Here is a 19,119-nt window from a genome sequence, read left to right on the forward strand (position 1 = left end):
GAATCACAACAGTACAAAATAAGGGGATGTGAAGTCATCTGCCTTTATTGCTCTGCTCATATCCAAGAAATTATCAAAGCGCTCTTGTTTCATTCCTTATCTTCCAGGCACTCAATGACCTGGGCCATTACACCCTGAAGACACCCTGAAGGAGTGTAATTCAACATATTTGCTCTTTAGCCATAGCCTGTGACCAGGTAACTTCTCATTTTGCCAAGGGGATAGGAAAAAAAAAAAAAAAAAAGCTGTTCTATTGTAAATACCATGGGGCAGACTGAAATGAATACGTTTTAAATAAACAATAAACATCACCATTTCCTTTTTTCCTTGGAAAGGAAGAAAGAGTTATAAACTATAAATGGCTGCAGAGCAAGGTGCTACAGGAAAATGGTCATGAGGGAAAAACAAAAGGCCCTCAGCAGGACTGAGTTAAGTGGATCCTGACAGTATTATCTCCAGGAACCAGGAGAAGTGTTGTCATTAATATTCACTCCCATTCATCAACTCCTATTTGCAGAAAACTTCTCACGGTAATATCTTTGCTTCTATATCAAAATTTGTTTGAATTTCAGTGTTAATTTTGCTCTCACCTTCTGAAGAGACAAGTCTTACAGCTACAGGTTGCTTAAACTTTGAGTGCAATCTACATTTTAACACTAACTTATTGCTACTATTAATTCATAGGATAAAGGGAGTAGCTAAATTTACAGTTTTTCTGGGGGGAAAAAAAAAAAAAAAAAAAAGAAAAGAAATACAGACCTTATTCAGCATACATTTGCCTGTTTGAATTCCTTCTGATGTCATGCCTGTTTGTAGAGGAGCATCATGGATATGCCAAACATCATACCAAAAACCCAAAAATAATAGTCTCTGCTTTAAGAAATTGAAAGCTTTTTTTTTTCTTCCCCTATCAGGAACAAACTTAAAAGAGAAGACTTCGACAACATAAAATAATCTCACTTTTCAAAGCTGTCTTCTTAGTCTTGTTTTGGGACTCTTGACACTCCTTGTACTCAGTAACCCAGACCCTCATGCTGTGTGATTGCAAGTTGACTTTTTAGAGCCATTTTGAGCCAAAGCATATAATCTTATCCAGTCAAACATTTTAAGCCTGTGCAGTTACACAATCTAGGAAGGGACAACATAACCTATTGACAAACTGCAGCCTGGAGCAGTACTTTGCATAGTGAAACTGAGACTGCACCTTTTTTAAATAAGAACAAAGTCTGCATCACTTACCTGAACAATTCTCTCACATTTGACACTGCACGTCTGCACAGTATGCTGATATATAGCAGCACATGACACCACATGACACTTGCTTTCTACGAAACCTTTCCAGTCATGAGGGTAGGATACAATCGCAGATGGAAAAAATGGCTAAGTAGTAATGAACTCTGTTAGGTGAAAATAAGATGTGTAAGATGATCAAGAACATAATAAAATAATTCATGAGTTTATATTGTTTCATCGACTGTTAAATGCTGATTTGCCACACACTTATCAACGTGAACTAGGCATGAAGTGAAACTGAACCTGGACAAGTTTTTTTCAGCAGCACTGGAACAAGCAAGGCCTCATTTCCTATGCGTGTCCTAAGCATACTTAACAACGGACCCCATTCACTCTCCCTGCCTCCCAATACTTCCTTTTCCTTTCCACCAGGACTACCAGATCTCTTCCTTGTCCCTGGCTTATTTTGTGCCTGGCTTTAAGGTGTGTTGACTGGGTGCTAGCAGCTTAAACAGACTAGGTAACTCCTGAATAAAGAGAAGGCCTCCAGCTCTTCCAATAGGAACAGAAACTCTCATAACAATTACTGACATTTACAAAATTTACAAATATACTCTTCATACTTGAATGTCTAGGTTTTTACGAAGTCCCGTTAAAAACAGCTATCAGGTTCAATTGTTACTGAGAAGGAAGGCCCCTTCTCAGTTGTGTTGGGGTGTACAGCTTAGCACTGTACACTTAGTGACGGGCAGATCAAAAGAAAATGTTACACATTATGCCACAAATGTAGTCAGTAGGACAGCTACACTGTCTTACTGCTGAAATTTATTCTGACAAAAAGACTCGCCAGGCCTTGCAACATTTTCCCTTCCCTAGGGCAAGCCTTGGATGAGCTGTACATTACTGGAATGGCTTCAAAACCACCTGCAGGCAGAAATTATTTACACATGTTCGTTGCTCATGGCTAAAGTCAAGTCCCTTGCTGGAGGAGGTTCTGGGACAGCACCGCGTGGGTGCCCAGCTCTGCTCAGCAGCACCGTGACCTGCAGGGTGGCTGCAGAGAGCTCTGCACTTACTGAGAACTATGGGAGTATTTCTGTGCCTATGGCTTTACTGAAACCAAAAAATAGTACTTATAATCATCAATTCCAGCTCGTGTAAGTGCTGACAAAGTCAGATATAAGATTGGTTACATATATGAATGTTGAGGGCCTGTCCTAATGCTTTAATATTTGTTCAATCCCACCAAAACACATTTTCACATAATAAAATCTAGGTAATGCCACAGTTAATCACACTGCTGAAGGTTAACTATTAACACTTTATTTCACAAAATGGATTTTTTTTTTAATCAATTAATTCTAAGTAGCTCTTTTAACATCAGGTTGCACACCATTTTCGTCATATACAAATAAAAGCCCATTTTCTCTTTTCATTTTTTAATTCACCAACAACGTTTTTCTCACCTCATGCCCCTACCTCCTTTCTCTGACAGGTCACTAGGCTGGAAAGCTCCACCAAAGTGCTGATAAGGCTCAGCCACCTTACGGATAGATGTGCACAGGAACTGCCCCTAGCTCCTCTGGCAAGTCACTCGGTAGGTTTCTCTGCTCAGCTGCTGAGTTTAGCCTTGAACTGCAAAATGCCTGCTGTGCTTTTGTAAAAGATAACTCCCTTACAGCCAACTATGCAGTTTTAATGTGTTTATACAACAGGGTGAACTGAAACAATTTCCTTTGTGCCTCAACCATGACATTGGCAATTTATCGACCCATTTCACCTCCTAGACCATACCCCAACAAGGAAACTCATTATGAAGTTTCCTACCAGTTATACTGCTCTGCTGCAAGACCCTCATTTCTCAGACAGTGCAGACATTCTTCACTGTGTTTTCTTAGCCCACATCTTGACACATTCATGTGCTCAGAAAATTAGGATTCACTGCAAGACCCATTTCCTCTAACGTGTAAACATTTAAGTCAAAAATAATGAAATACATGAAGTTGGGACACACGGTATAAACAGTCTTCCACAGATCCATACACAGCTGTGAAATATACCTGGACTTGGGTGGTTCTCTTAAGTTCAGAAAATAAGCTTTCTTATTAAACTTTTTATCTCAACCCACGAATTTTCTAACTTTTGCTCTTCTGATTTTCTTCCCCCATCCCACTGGTGGAAGGTGAGTGAGTGGCTATGTAGTACTTAGCTGCCTGCCAGGGTTAAACCACAACCCGTGTGCAGTCTTACATTGAAAATCTGAGCTTCAAATGGATAGACTGGCAATTTTTTTTTTTATTTATTTTTAATTTTTCTCCCAGTAGATATAGAAAGATAAGGGGGAAGTTCGTTTTTGCTTCCATTTGCTAACTGCCTTCTTTTACACTCCATTTTTCATTACTTTTTTTCCTTTTGGACATTACTCCTCAAAACAACTTAATAAGCTCACACTCACTTGCAAAAAGTGACTTAATTAAGGAGCTGAATCCATGCTGAACTTTTTGCATTGCATACAAGTATGCGAAATGCAGCTTTGGAAACAGTCTGTTTACTGTAAACTAAATTTACGTTCTGCAAAAGAATTCCAGCTAAAGATAATGAAAACTCCAAGTACACAGTACCCTGGGGAAAGAACAACTGCAGTACTTGGAATATTTTTAATGGGCTTACCAATGAACAGTCCAGTCTTAGCTGCAGAGTTACCATTTGTAATAGATTTTTTAAACACACCAAAATACATACTTAAAAAAAAAAAAACAAGAACAAAACCAAAAAAAAAACACATTTGTTCAGAGCATCTTCAAAAATAACTTAGCAATTTTTTAAAAACATTTTTTGCAATTTGTAATTGCAACTACAAAGTGTCAACATGAAATCTTAAATTACGCGGTTTCAAGAGACACCTTCTCTTATAAACATCTCTCAAGTACTTCTTGAAGAGGGACATGTGGAGGTTTTACTCGGGTGGGCAGCCGAGTTCCACCACGGAAGCTCTTTCACTCTCCCTCCTCAAAGAGGAAGAGGGAGAAAATATGACGCAAGGAGCTCAAGGTTTGAGATAAGGACAGGGATCAACAATTATTGTAACAGGCAAAACAGACTCAGAGTAGGGAGATAGTAGTAAGATTTATTGCCAATTAGTAACAATCCAGAGAAGTGAGAAACAAAGGAAAGAAACCAAAAACAGCTTCCCCCTATTCGCCCTCTCCCACCTCCTTTCCCCAAGCAGTGCAGGGGAACAGAGGAATGGGGGTTATGGAGCCCACTTCTTATCCGCTGCTCCTTCTCGGTCACTCCTGTCCCCTGTGCTGTGGGGTCCCTCCCATGGGATGCAGTCCTTGGTGAACTGATCCTGCGGGGACTGCCCACAGGCAGCAGCTCTCCAAGCACTGCTCCCACACGGCTCCGTCCCACGGGGTCCATCCATCCCCCAGGAGCAAACTGCTCCAGCACGGGTCCCCCACGGGTGGGCGGCACCTCCCCACAGACCCCCTGCTCCTGCGTGGGCTCCTCTCCGCGGGCTGCAGCTCCAGCCCGGGGCCTGCTCCACAAACTCGGCTGCCCACCTGAGTAAAACCACCACAGGACAGGACAGCCTTACAAACAAACCCATCTGCTGTGATACCATTGTTCTCCACATTCGTTACAAATAACGTAAGTCAACATTTGTTCATCTGGATTTGTGTTTCGCACCCAACCTGGAAGAAACAGAGTTCCTCTGGCAATCATAGTGACAGTACAGTCAAATTTCTCACAGCGCCTACACTTTATTTTGTTTGTCTGAGTGCCATTAATAACTTGTGGAAGCTGATGTTCCTGCACAGATGACTCTGTGTACAGGGCCCTGAGCTGTTTCAGTTCATCACTGGCCATTTCCATCACTGTCATCTCAGCAAAAGCCTTTGGACTCAAAGTCCCTGAAAAAAGGTTACATTTTAAGTGGCTATTTTTAGGGTTCTTCAGGTTAGAGACTTTACTTCTGATGCAATTTTTATACTTCTTGTCATTCTTAGAATGAAGAGCAAAAACATGTTCTTCGATTTCTTTAGATAGCTCTAGCCATTTATCAGTTTCTTCTTTGTCTTTGGCAGAATCACTCATAGCTTTGTAAAGAAGATCTGCACATTTACACCTCAGAGCTCTCATTTGATCCTGCTGCAAGCTTGCTTCATTAACAGGAGGTTTAGAATCTTTGCTATCAATACATTGTTCCTCAAAAGGGGGGAGCTGTTCCAAGCTGCCTTCTGAGTCATTGCATACCACATTTTTAACAGTTTGTGACGGGACCAAAACTTGAGAAGGGGCAGCACCTAATACTTCCTGCTGACTTGGCCCTTCAGACAGCAACTGTTCTCTGGGAGTCACACCGAGATGTTCAGTTTCCTCTTTTACATTCCCAGAAACTGGCTTCTTAACTTGCACTGACTGAACACAGTTATTCTTGTAAAGTGCTTTCCACTTTGACAATAGCTGCTTTGCTTTCTTCTTCAACTCTACTGAAGGGCAGCTCTTGAGTACTCTGTATACAGCCTTGGTAACTTCTGTCCCCTGAAGATATTCAATAGTCATATCAACATCTCCAAGCTCTTTAAGATGATCCTCAATATCTTGGAAATTGTTCCCAGAGAGTAGCTTCTCGATACAATGGGCTCTGTGTACAATAATTCTCTGGTCAGACATTTTTAAATCTGAAAGCCAAAAAAAATATATATTTAATCACATTTACTACAGTTATGACATTTATTAAATCATTTTCTCTATATTCTCACAAGTGCGTTTTTTTTTTCCTGTATGTTATTTGACACTATTTTATCTGCATAATATCACTGTTTGCCAACTTTCCCTTGAAATGGTGTACAGTGGAGTTTGCAGAGCAAATGCAGAGCACAGAGGAAGCTGGGTCCTGGGCAAGTGCACGCAGGCATGCAAGTCTAACACATGCAAGGAAAACACTGGCAGAAAGAAGAGACCAGGGACTTCTGATGAGGCAGAGTTAGTAGTTTTAAAAGTAGGGCATGACGATAATTTTTAAGGAATAACCAAAGTGTTTTGCCAAAAATCACACCAAGACACTGACAGAATAATAAGACATTTGTCAAACTACACACACCAGGAGATTGGCAACTGGTGCAAAGAGACAGGTAACTACACGACCACCCTGCCATTTGAGATTACAGGTGGATTTTGCAGCGTTTCATGCATTAGCAGACTCGTACCAGTGGCCTACCAAGGATCAGTGAGTTCTGAAACTTTGTATTTTTCAGTAAAGGCACCAGATGAACACTTGTTGATGTTTAAAATGTTACCAAATATTTCCCCTCCCAAGTCTTTATAGGCAATGTATCTCACCCTCTTTACACACAAAATAATAAAAATAGGACTAGGGTTTTCACAGTATTGGTGTCAACAAATTGTGTTTACTGAAAATGCTGATTTTGGAGAATGTTTGTTTTTCCATCACACAAATTCAAAACCTATGAAAAATTAGGTCTATTAAAAATCACGTCTGAGGCCTTCTGCTGTAGCAGCTATTTGAACAACATCATGTCCTCACACTGCTGAACACATTCTGTACTAGCCTCCTGATAATCTCCAAGGGCAGACTTGTAAGTAAACACTGCACTAATTTAATCTGAAAGTTGCAGTGACCTGAAAGTTTACCCCAAACCAAGGGAGATGATTGCTGCCATCCTTCCAGAATTCATATGCAAAATAATCCTTCGCAGAAAAAACATGATGTATGTCTTAACATTTGGGAACCTGCATATAAACATCTTTTTCTACTTTTCACTGTTTCCAAGCATCCGACTACAAACTCAGCACAAGCTGCAATGGTACAGAGTATCAGGAAAAGGGGAGTCCAGAAAATCCACAGTGTTTTTTGTTCTATTTATTTTAAATCAGTTATCCCTGTGACCATACCTTAATTTGGCAAGATTTTTTCACCAATCATTACACTAAGTACTGAGATGTTTGGCTATCATTTAGTTTTTAATACAACAAACATATTTCCATCTGGTTCCTCATAGTTCTTCTTTAGTTAAAATCAACCAAACAGGTGTTGGCATTAGAAGACTAATTTGGAGTAGGAAGCCACGTGGAGCAAAGCTATGTTACTTCAAAAGAGTAAAATTAACCAGCTAACGCGGGAATGGTATCTGACTAAAAAATACTGAGCTAAGTAACTTGTTCAAGCACCTGCTGAAGATGTCACTTTTCAGGCCTCCTGAGGAACTTCAAAGACCACCATAACTCCGCATGAGGAATTTCTTAACAAACAGTAAGGAGCTGAACACATTATACTGGGAGCTACCAAGCTATGGTTTGTGGCTACTCTGCAGCACGGTTAAGCAAGTGAGACTGACGTAACTCAGTGGATCTTAAGCCCCAAACCACATTCTGTTCCTCCGTGACCCACGAGCCTCAGCAATAACTCAACCTTTCACTTGTTATGCAAGCGATCATGTGTTATCTTTCTTCCAAAAGCTTCTCGTTACAGCTGCTAGCAGAGAGGCAAATCAGCCTAGTAAACTTTTAACAGGTCCTCGTTGTTGCCCTTTCCCTTGCTAGCTCTGTCATCACGTTACAGTTTGACAATCAAGGCCGGGCAGCTCAAAAACAGCGACACCTACAAGCCAGTGGCTGAAGCTGAATACATCCTGATTCTGCTCTACAAAACGCCACTTGCAGTTAGAGACTGACAGGAGGCCAGCTACACACGTGCACATTCAAAGGAGCCCATAAGCAGATGTCTTGCACCATCACTGTTTCCATGATGAAATCTCCTGAGAATGAGGGAAGAGGAGGGAAAAGAGAGACGGGTAGATAATTTGCACGCCCTGCTGCTTTCAATGACTACTGGGCTAGCTGACTTGTTCTGTGTGTGCCAGAAATACGTTCAAGCTTTAGGCAGGGCCTTGGAGCTCCACAAAAAAAATAAAAGGAGAGAGAGACGGAGAGCATAAACCTTCATTGTGTTTCTGTAAGCACAAACTACAGACCAACCTGACCTCCACGGTGAGTGCTCTCTGCTTGTACTTACCCTGTCTTTAAACAGCTCGTTCTTGCCTGACATTTTGAAGTCCCATGAGACCTCAATAACAGCTATAACAGAAACTGATTTGCTAAAGTAGTTTCAGAAACAGGATACATTATTCAAATACACTAGCTGAACTCTATGCATTGCCATACTGAAAAGCACATAGACTTGCATCCTGTCTCATCTGACCAGCCACGTAGAACTTGTGAGAGTGGAAGAGTTGTTTTTTTGCAGGGTGGCCACCATTTCAGCAGGACAGCTCCCTCCTGTCTCCCAAACACTAAGCAGCTGACGTTATTAGTCAATGATCTGCTGGCATATACTGTTTTTCATCCGACCTAGGGCAGAGGCAGGTACACTTGCATACTCAGTCAGTGTGATTGCCCTGTGCCTTAGATTCAGCTCTGCTCCTTCTAACATGCCTTAAATGTAATTTTCTTCACTGTTTGTACCTATTAATATACATAGTGTATTGTGCTACACATAGCATAAAGTACACTTACCCAAATGCAAGATGGCTCATGAAATCTCTACATCTAGTATTTGGTACGCAGGTTAGTAAAAGCCATGCCTTTTATTTTGGTTTATCTTCAGTCTTACTCCACCGGCACGTATTTACAGTGAGGAAGAGCCACATGGATAGGAGCCTGTTATATAAAGCTGTGGTGCTGCAGAGCTCCCCTACCTCCCACTTACTGTATCAACAGCTTCAAACATGCAAAATTACTACACACAAAGTGCTCTGGTGATAATTTGGCCACACATACTCTTTTACCCTGTGACAAAGGTGTGGTATTTTATCTTTCACTGAGAAGTATGCTTCATAAAAGTTCCTTCTCTAATAGTGCAGGGTGAGGATCTGTATATAGCAAATGCCATGTGAGGTCAGTATCAGCTGCTTTTTGGTAGTAGTCCTTGCTCACGTTCATGCACCTGACCCTCAGCAGCCCAGCAGGGTGGCGAGGTGAACACATGCCCACTTCTGTGGCTAATTGCACACAGGTAAACTGTAAGGCTGAAAAAGCTTCCTTCAGCTCTACGGCCACTGGCAGTCACTTTCAGAAGGGGTGACTGCCACAAAGCCTCTGAGGGCAGCTGGAGCCCACACAGTGGCACGTGCAGCAAGAGCTCAGCTTGCTGCCACACATCACACTGAATTACCTGATACTTAGCTATGGACACACACAGCTATTCAGAAGGAGCTGAAGTATGCTAATTCATTACCCCACAGTATGATGTATTTTTTTCTAGTAGGCAGATCTAAGAGAACCAGGTACGTTTGTTTTGTTTTTTAACCCTGTAATAGATATACAAAAGGTTGCTTTGATTTAGATTAAATGTGGTATACACAGTCTATGTTAAAACTTTTTCTGTGCATGCACACTACAGCAGTAATTAAATTCGTAGAAATTTTAAGATCTTTGTAGTCATGTGTGTACTTTTTAAAGTTTATGCGACATTAAATTCAAGTAAGCAGCAGTTAAACAAACTGAAAATATAATATGGGCATGAAAATATGAAAAATGATTAAAAACTAATTTGGGAAATTCAACTACTTAATAGACTACTCACATTTATGTCAAAACAATCAGTTCTGAGGAAATGCTTTCCTCAACACATATGAAAAATAGCAGAGAACTAAATGACTCCCCTATTCAGCAAAGCTACATAAAAGAAAGAATAAGTCATCAAAATATGTGACAAGAAGAGAATTGAAATCTGTAATTAACAACTCCGATGGAGTGGAATATTCATTGGCAACTGACAGAAACCCAAGCAACAGCCAGCAGGGAAATCACTAAGTAAACAATAAATATGTCTTTATTAATGAAAAATGGTAAGGCTTCTAGGGGGTAAGCATTCTTTGAATGTCACTGGCTTTGCTGAGTACAGCTGTTTTGCAAAGGACTTTAAAATACTTTAGGATGAAAAGTGATACATACTTATAAAACACTACCTTATCTACTCAATCATAAATTTTAGTTTTGTTTCCAAATTAAAAGACAGTGTAGTGAGAAAAAAATGTTTATTTGTTGCTCCAAATCAAGCAGCAACTGGATTTTAATCCATTTTAATCACTAAGACTGACAGCGAGCATTATTTTTACACGATCAGAAATTAAACAGATTACTGATCTATGATCTTACAAAGAACATATAAAGGTTGTTTGTTTTACAGCTTCAGGCTGTTGAAGGATGAGGTAGGACTCTTTCTGAACTCCGGGAACCCTGCATAGCATTTCACATTAATACACGATGTCTAGGACCTCTTCCACTTACAGAATCAAAGTACAACAAGATTCCCTCAGACAACTGTAGTAAACTTACTTTTCACGTTCTTACAGGGATAAACAAAGAATTACTGGTGCGGGGGTAATACCAGAGTGAATTTTGTAGCACAAATTCACTGTGAACCAAAGGAGAACAAGCCTGACCTCCTTCTTATCACACTCCTGTTCCTGATGTTGAACACTGATGTTTCTGCTGTGTAACAGGGTTTTGATGCTTTGTAGCAAGACAGCAAACAGATGACAGCAGACAGGCTGCTGCCTGCTGTCAAGGGATTGGTATTTTCAATGTCAGATACACAAAAGCATTGTTTGAAAGAAAAGTTATTTAAAAAAAAAAAAAAAAAAAGGAATTAACGTTTAAAACAACTCTAGTTCATCTACAAATATTCATCATTCTCCCTAGTTCGCAGATGACAAAATTGAAGCTTATACAGTGAAATGTCCTGCCCAAGCTGGTTCAGCAGGTCAGGTGCTGAACAAAGAGCACTGTCATAGCCCTTTCACCCACTGCTCTGCTCCACTGATAACCCCACAGTTCGTAGTTTTCAACATCTGAGGAAAGAAAGGGCAGAATAAAGAGGAAGTTGGAGAAAGCCTCAACACCTTTTGAAAAGAGAGCAAGTGTTTCACAGAAAGTGAGCTGCAGTTTTAAATGGGAAAATATTTTACCACTTGAGGGAGCTGTAGTATAGCAAACCCATGCAGTCTTGTGAAAACGTGCATAATGAGGAAATCCAGACTGTAAGGAAAAAGGGAAAACTATTTCCTTATGACCTTCAGGAAACCTCACATTTTTAGGGTACCTATTTGCCTAAATTTGGAAAACAAAGAGTATGTCCAAAGGTGCCAGGACACGGAAAGGACAGAAAAGGTGCATCCCTCATCTAGTCTGCCCTGCACACTGCTCCTTCATTCAACATTTTTAAAATTTAGAATTAGGCCACTTCCCTACCTGATTTAATGCTATTTGGCAAATGCTGCTCAACAAACATTGGTAAAATTAACTGAATCACATAGTCAGTGTTCTGCTGTCTTCCTAGTACCAAGAGGTAAGAAATCCAAGGAAAAGGTGAGCAGACAGCAATGTTCTTTTCCTGGTGTCACAAAATTCATCATGATTTTTTGGTACTGCAGAGGTGCAAGAACAGAAGTCTGAATGCTAACATTGCAATCTTGTGCTGTACAAAATAAACATCCCCATCTCTCTGACAACTACACAAGGTATTTCCATCCTGCCTAACTTTAGCAAAGCAGGAGAACATCTGTTTGAATTTCAAGTGTCTACTGAACAAGGTAGAGACTGGCTCGTGTTTACAATTAGACTCTGTAATACCGTGCTGATGAGGTACTTGCCAAATCCTTAGGACCTCTCACACTGACTGCATGGCATGAGTCACTTGTGTACATAGGAACAAATGACAGTGATCAATAAAGACCTTTTAAGTCAGTTTGCTTCCAAGGAGGAAAAAAAACCTACAGACTACCTCAGGTTTGAAATGCGTCACCTACTTCACCTTGGTTTACCAGCAGGAGTTGGCTGCACTAAGACAAACCCCAAAGGCATCCACGTAAGTGTAGATGAACACCCTGGAAGGGCAGAGCAGGCTGAGCACCAGTCCTCTTCTCCCTTACCCCAACCCGAAGCGTAGATGATTCTTCGCCGGAGGAATTCTATGCAATTGCAAGAAAATTGGGATCACAGCCAAGACAAAGATCAGAAGCAGCCAAGTACTCCTAACAGTGCAACTAATTTTCTGCAAAATGACACGGTCAATGTTAGAGCAGAGACGGTGCACTGCACCTGGTCCTGGTACCATATTTTTTGCCTTGGGCAACCTAAATTCCCTATAAACAATGACAATGATCAAATGCTATTTTAAACTTGGAGCCTAAGAGGAATCCAGAGAAATCTCAGAGCCAACCCCCAGACCCCAAAACATTCCTTCATCTCATCTACAGCAGGAAAGCAGATATCAAAGATGTCACCAATAAATCATTTTCCGGGGCTTTTATTTCATCTTGGCAAAAATCAGCGCTCTTCCTGCCTCTCAGCAGGACTGCCTCCCACCCCAAAGACTATAAAGAACTATACAGAAATCCATCTCCAATGCAAAGCCACATGAATAAAGCAGACTTAATCCAATAATAATTGAAATAATACAGCAGTGCTATTGCCAGATGTCCATGACAATCCAATAAATGACAGTTCACTGACTAAGACAGCCACCTTTTGGTCACTGGTCTAGTAGAAGTGGAGTACATGAGCTCAGAAACACTGCAAAATCATTCCCCCAAAATCTCTGCTGCACTTGCACATGGAGTAGAACCACAGTGAGGAAAAAAGGGAAGAGAAAATTAACTGAAAATACTATGTAAAACATGTTTTCAATACATTTTCCAGGACAACAGCTAGTATAAGAGCATGTGAATAATAAAAAGTAGTCTGACAGAGCAGTAGTCTTGTTCTGCATCGTCTACACCAGTGACTGAGCAACAGTACTCTTAACTGGTCTGGAGCTATAACCTGTGTCTACCCTCTATTTTGCCCACTGGACCCATTCTCTCAGGCTTTCCTCCAAGAGAGGGAGATTACAGGGAGAAAGGGCAGAGCACACTGCATTCATGTGATGATGCAGCCTCTTAAAAGGTAATTTTTTGATCCCTATCTGGAGTTGTTTCTCCTAGAACCCCTCAATTTTAACTAAAAAATAATTTTATTTCCTTAAAATAATAATAAAAGAAAAATCAATAGACTGCTTAATGAAGTTACCAAGCCTCAGGGACAAGAGACTCATCAGCACATTTTTCTGATATGATCAAACAAACACGCATGGATTTAATGAGAAAAGAAAAGCTGCAGCCCTCAAACTGCTTAGCCACTAGCTTTGATCAACTTCAGTATCTATATATATAAGCTGGAGCTCAGAAAAAGACTTAGAATACTACGGCTACACCGGATGAATAATAACAATTACTCTTCTCACAGGCAAGAACTAGCTGGAATTTAATTCATGAATTTAACAGCTACAGCTCTTTTGTGTTCTGGGAGTTCCAGCTGATGCTGCCACGGAAGCACACACCCTAATCGAGATGCTGCTGTGCTAAATGTTACAGGTAACTAATTATTCCACTGATCCAAAAATCTTAATTTCTGTTAATACAGTTGTTCCTTTTAATAGAATATTCCTAAGGAGTTAAAAAATGACAGAATTCGGTATCAAGTGGAGGTAGCAGCTAATCTTCACAATAGGACAGCTATGCAGGTTCAGAATGTATTCTGAAGCATTATGAGTCACTAGGGCAACAACAGAATGTTTGTATACCTCAGAGAGATTTGTCATTAATTACTTCAATTGAAATTACAAGCAAACAACATGAGCTTCCTTTTGCTTTAAGATTGGCACCACTTCACATAAAGAGACACGTGGTTTCTCTCATCTACAGTCACATGATTTTTCAGACTTAACTAATTTTATTATAAATTACACTCTCCGGTTTGGATACAAGGTCACGCCAATTTTCCAGGGGTTGTCTGTTTTTTCCAAGTCTCTATGATAAAGCTGTACCAAAACTGGCAGAGGAATATCTTTTTCTTGGCCCTTTTCCACCTCTTGCCTGTACGAGGTCCTTGCTGCGTTCACTGGTGCGCTGATTCTCTCCCCTGCTGTCGCTTCCAGCAGCTCAGAAGTCAGTCTGTGGACAAATGGGATATATTTTCAAGACATGACTATTATTTTGGCCACAAGTGACAGGTATATATAGGAAAAGAAAAATGCTGAATGAAATTGAAGCAGACGATTCAAACGTGAATCAATACTACCTAGGGACACAGATTATGACATATGTGTTTTGTGTTAATTAACCTTCAAAAAGTCTAAGCCCTTTGCTTTAAAAGGGTTATACTTTTTTTTTTTTTTTTTTTACAATTCATACAATAATAAATTAACAGGGTCTCTTACAACCTACACAGTATAGTTTATCATCTTTTCATGCAAAAAAAAAAAAAAAAAAAAAAAAAAAAAAGCACAGGATTGTTACAAGTACATTTGGCATCTTCACAACGCAACTCCATTCTAAAGAACAAAGTTTACCATGGGACACGAAGAAAATGCCTATACCTTGCTGATAACATCACCTGCGTTAGTACCCAGCCAAACCTTCACTGTGTGGAAGTATTTACTTGCGCTTCGTGAAATGATTATTTCATTTCCTAACATTGTTTTTTCCAATATTAACAGACTTCAAAATAAAAAGAATTTATCATTACTATAATATTTGTAAGACAATATGAAGAATGATATTTTGCCATTTTTCCACAGCAAGAGGATGCTGTAAGCGTTTTTTCATCACTTAAGAAACGTACCAGAAAATACCAACATAATTGAAGCAGCTTAGTGACATAGTTTATTAACTCTCTAATTTAATTAAACACCGTTAGTCTCCTAAACTATTCATCTGGATGGATGCAAGCAATCACATCCAAATTCTAATCACTTTGGACAGCAAACCAGCAGAACAATTCCAGCAAGGCTGCAACATCTTCCAAAAGTAAGCTGTTTTCTTCAAAACGCATTGACTATATTGGCTGATTGTACATATAGGTAATGCTAACAGTTCCAGTTCATGAAGCTCTCTCCCTCTTGCTATCTTTGGGATTGTATCAGACATCTGGACTACTCCCTCCATTTCATGCCTGTGCAGAAGACACATTCATAATGCTGTCCTCCAAACATTAGGAAATCATAATTCAAAATCTCTAACACACTAAGGTGGGCCTATCCCATATTTATTTATTTGTTCATTTTGAGTCTGTAATCTCTAGTGGTCACATCTTTCCTTCATAGCAAGGATGGCTAGTTTATGTGTTTGTTTTTTACAGAAAGATAACACTGCCACATACAACATGGCTCCACAAATCACTACTTGACAAAATTAAAGTTTTGAGCATTCTGTAGAACTCCTAAAGACTGACCGTGCTTTCCCTGTTCACATCTAATGATGACAGTAACATTAACTCTCATGATCCTGCCCAATAGCAGAGCTTTGCTTCACCATTTTCTAACTTCCTTGTGAATTTCTTGTCCTCTTGCTTTGGTAGAATCAGTTGTGATTTTTTAAAACCTTCCAGTGAAGTGAAGAATTGGTTGTGAGCTGCAGATTTAGAGCTGGCACACCTCATCTGACATTCTTGTTCATCTACTTCTTTTTCAGTCTCCACAAATACTGTTATTATTCTCTTGCAGACCCACAGATTTTAAACCTGCACAGCCTCAGTCTAAGCAAAGCTTCCCCACCTTTTCGTAAGCTTCTGCACTGGCAGAGGTGTCCAACAAGACACACTGGCTTGCAGACAGGAGCCTAAATCAACAAGTAAAAAATATACTTACCACAAAACCTATCTATGCAAAGTACATTTGATTTGTTCATTTAATACTTTAGAAACAAAATATGAATAATGTTTGGAAAGAACAAGCAATTCTTTCTCTAGAATATGCATTTCCTTGCCAAAAAAGCTTTAAGATTATTCTTAATCACAGAGCTAGCAACGACTTCAATTCCAGCACAGTACAAGCAAAAGTAAATGTTCAGTCTGCATTGTCTTTTTATGGCAAAATGTACCGACAAAGTAGTATAAGAACAGGACACGTAAGCAATAAAAATCTGTTTTATGCACTTTTGCGAATGACTGCTTTTTCTGATCATTTATCAGATAAACACAGACTTTGTACTGGCTCTAACATTCAGTTTCTTGTTAAGTCTCAGCTTGATAATATTTCCGTTTCTTATTCAGCTGTTAAGGACACAATTCCATTAGATACCGCTTTATCATTCTTTTACAGGTTTTCCACTCAGAAATGATATAACCTTTTCCCTTTAAAAACAAAACAAAAAAAATTTACTACTTTTCTACATCCAAAGGAACATGTTCCTGATTGATTTAAAGAAAAAAAAATGTTATTAACAAAGAGTATTTGTAAAATATTATTAGCACCCACTAAAATTCCTTCTGCTGAACTATGTGATAAAGCCTAAACATTTGAGAGTCTTGATCTGGACACTTGACATGTACTGACTGAAATAAGATATGAAATACCCTTGAAATGAAATGGATTTTTAGGTATTTTATTATTAAAAACAAGACTACATTGAGAAGGGTGAATTCTCTAATTCCTTTCTCAATTTGTGCTGACATTTGACTCATCTCTAGTCAACCACTGCATGGAGACAAATACCTAAAAAATGGCACCCACAACACTACCATTAGTGATATCCATCCTGCGATTTCTACGTTAAGAATTATAGGTGTGTATGATATAAATCAGTAGGGGGCCTACAACAGCTGAGAGAAGCAGGCCAGCCTTACGCATTTATATGAAACCAGCTGAGACATTCGCCTGTTGCAGAAGGCAGCAGCAGGTGACAGCTTATTCAAGGAGGTTTGGAGTCGCTCTAGGGATGCCAGCAGCCAGCTACCATCACTGTAACCTGGCCACCACACACCAGCATAAGCCACGAGACGGAAATCTGAATGCCAACTTTTCTGCAAGTGCTCCCATAAAACGGGTGGCCCACTTCAACTGTGATCATGCTCCCAAACACCACACAGGGGTACACTAACTACGTTTTTTGGGTTTTATCCCAATTCAAACACCACCCCTCACGCCTGCTCCTCACGCCCACCTCGCTTTAGGCTGCACACGGCTGCGTTGCTCAGTCCCCATCCTTCACCCTCTCCCCTTTGGCCTCTAGAGCCCTTAATACCGCCACCTCACCGAACACAGTGCCCCAAAGGACACCAGCACTAAGGAACAGAGCAGCCCCAGGACGAAGGAGCCGCTTTGTGTCCCCCGGGGGTGGTGGCAGCGGCGAGGTACGCGGCTGCCCCATCCCGCCCGCTCTGCGGCGCCATTTCAGGGCACTGCGGGACCCCCCGCCGCCTGCTCCCACTGGGTCTCACCCCTTCCCCCGACCTCACCCCCAGCCCCAGGAGCCGGGGAAGCATCTCCCCGGTGCTGCCGCGGAAGGCGAAGGCTGCTCCGGTGGAACAAAAAGAGCCCTCGGCCCCTACCCCGGCACCACCGCCGGCGCCATTACCTCCGCGCCGCTCCGCAACATGGCGGAGCCCTCCCGCTTCCTGCGCCGCGCCTCCGCCATCTTAGCGAGCGGGCGGCCGGGGGGTGAGCTCCTGTGCCGGCCCCGGAGAGAAAAGGAGATTAAAAAAAAAAAGGGGTTATAAATCTTACTGCACGCGGTGACGGGTACCTGCGTTGCATATACCAGATTAAGCAGTAAACGTGTTGTAAATAAACACCGCAGCGCTTTCATATGCATTCTACACTGAGCGTTTAAAATGTGTTTGTGAAAGGTTAATATTTCTGGTCGGCTCTGCAGCAAATGTACGGGTGCGTGGTGGGGGTCATTCTCAATTACAGCAGAAAACCTGCGATTTTTAAGTAAATGCTTTTGGTTTTATTCACTGATGTTTATTTACTATGTTGCCCTCTGCTGTCAGTAAAGGTTCCTGCCTCAAATTATCAAATACGATCAGCATAAATGCCCTTGTAGGGCAGGCACACCCCTTTTCCCCATTTTCACATAACGAACATCACCACTACTTATAACAATAAATAAATAAATAAATAAATAATAATAAAAATATATATATATAAAGTCTGTATAGACTGTAAAACAAACAAACAAACAAAAAAAAACAACGTATAAGCAATTTATTATATTATTGGAATGAGACAGGGATCAGTATTCTCATGCTATCAAACTGTTAATCGGTGGTGCTGCAGCAGTTGCATTATACACTGTTAAGTGAAGAATCCTGAATGATTGCTAATTTCCTTTAATACTTAACTCACAATGTATTTGTGTCAAGCTAATGAATTTGGAAGTGATTGATATAGGGTACAATGGCCAGCCCTGTTCCACATCATGTATTATGGACAACTGGTGATTGCAGACGAGGTAGGACTTCCTTTTTGCCACGTCGTTGTGGCTCATACAACAAAGCATGCAACAAAGCCTAACCCAAAGAATCTGTAGTTTTATGGAACAAGAGGAGATGAAGGATTGGCATTCCAGCACTGGTGCTGAGCTCCCTTGGCAGAATAGACACAAGAAGGAGCACAGCTCGCTCCTTGTGATTAGGCCTCCTATGAGCAGGGATCAGAATAGTTGACACCTGTCTTTCGAGGCAGGTTCCTCACTCAGACCTTTAATTAAACCATTTTTGGTCTAATGAATGAGGAATCATTGTTCCAGTTTCCCACATATAAAAGAGACAACAAGGTTTTCTCAATTGCTCCTGAAGTAAAACAAAACTAAAATATGATAATCATTATATATCTGTTATATATATGTGTGTATACATGTAATGGTATATGTGCACATCTTAGTGTTTACATGGTTTTCCAGGATAAAATCAGTGTTACTGTAACAGCTTGTGTTCCTTGAGACTTCAGTGTTCACTGTAGTAAGTATTCACTTGTCTAAAAACACAGGCTTCTATTCAACAGCGTGAGATACTCTGCCAGCTGATAAAGTGTAA

The 19,119-nt window shown here is 40.5% G+C and overlaps 1 protein-coding gene across 3 annotated transcripts; it reads right to left on the reverse strand.

Annotated features, from left to right (window-relative positions):
• Window positions 1-4,778: 4,778 nt before the first annotated feature.
• TCEANC (transcription elongation factor A N-terminal and central domain containing) lies at window positions 4,779-17,709 on the reverse strand. 3 transcript variants are annotated; one of them, XM_032198830.1, is made up of 3 exons: window positions 17,658-17,709; window positions 14,149-14,255; window positions 4,779-5,921 (listed from the first exon to the last, which is right to left on the reverse strand). In XM_032198830.1, exon 3 carries the CDS (start codon window positions 5,911-5,913, stop codon window positions 4,831-4,833), a length of 1,083 nt encoding a protein of 360 aa, XP_032054721.1. In that variant the 5' UTR covers window positions 5,914-5,921; window positions 14,149-14,255; window positions 17,658-17,709; the 3' UTR covers window positions 4,779-4,830. The 3 variants fall into 3 exon arrangements, with proteins under 3 accessions (XP_032054721.1, XP_032054740.1, XP_032054729.1); XM_032198849.1 differs by lacking the exon at window positions 17,658-17,709 and adding an exon at window positions 17,539-17,570; XM_032198838.1 differs by lacking the exon at window positions 17,658-17,709 and adding an exon at window positions 17,244-17,278.
• Window positions 17,710-19,119: the final 1,410 nt, after the last annotated feature.

This window comes from Aythya fuligula, chromosome 1 (genome assembly GCF_009819795.1).
Source record: "Aythya fuligula isolate bAytFul2 chromosome 1, bAytFul2.pri, whole genome shotgun sequence".
Lineage (NCBI taxonomy): Eukaryota > Metazoa > Chordata > Aves > Anseriformes > Anatidae > Aythya > Aythya fuligula.

Bases quoted from the DNA above. Each gene is read 5' to 3' on its own strand.
- TCEANC (XM_032198830.1), bottom strand. From the start codon at position 5,913: ATGTCTGACCAGAGAATTATTGTACACAGAGCCCATTGTATCGAGAAG.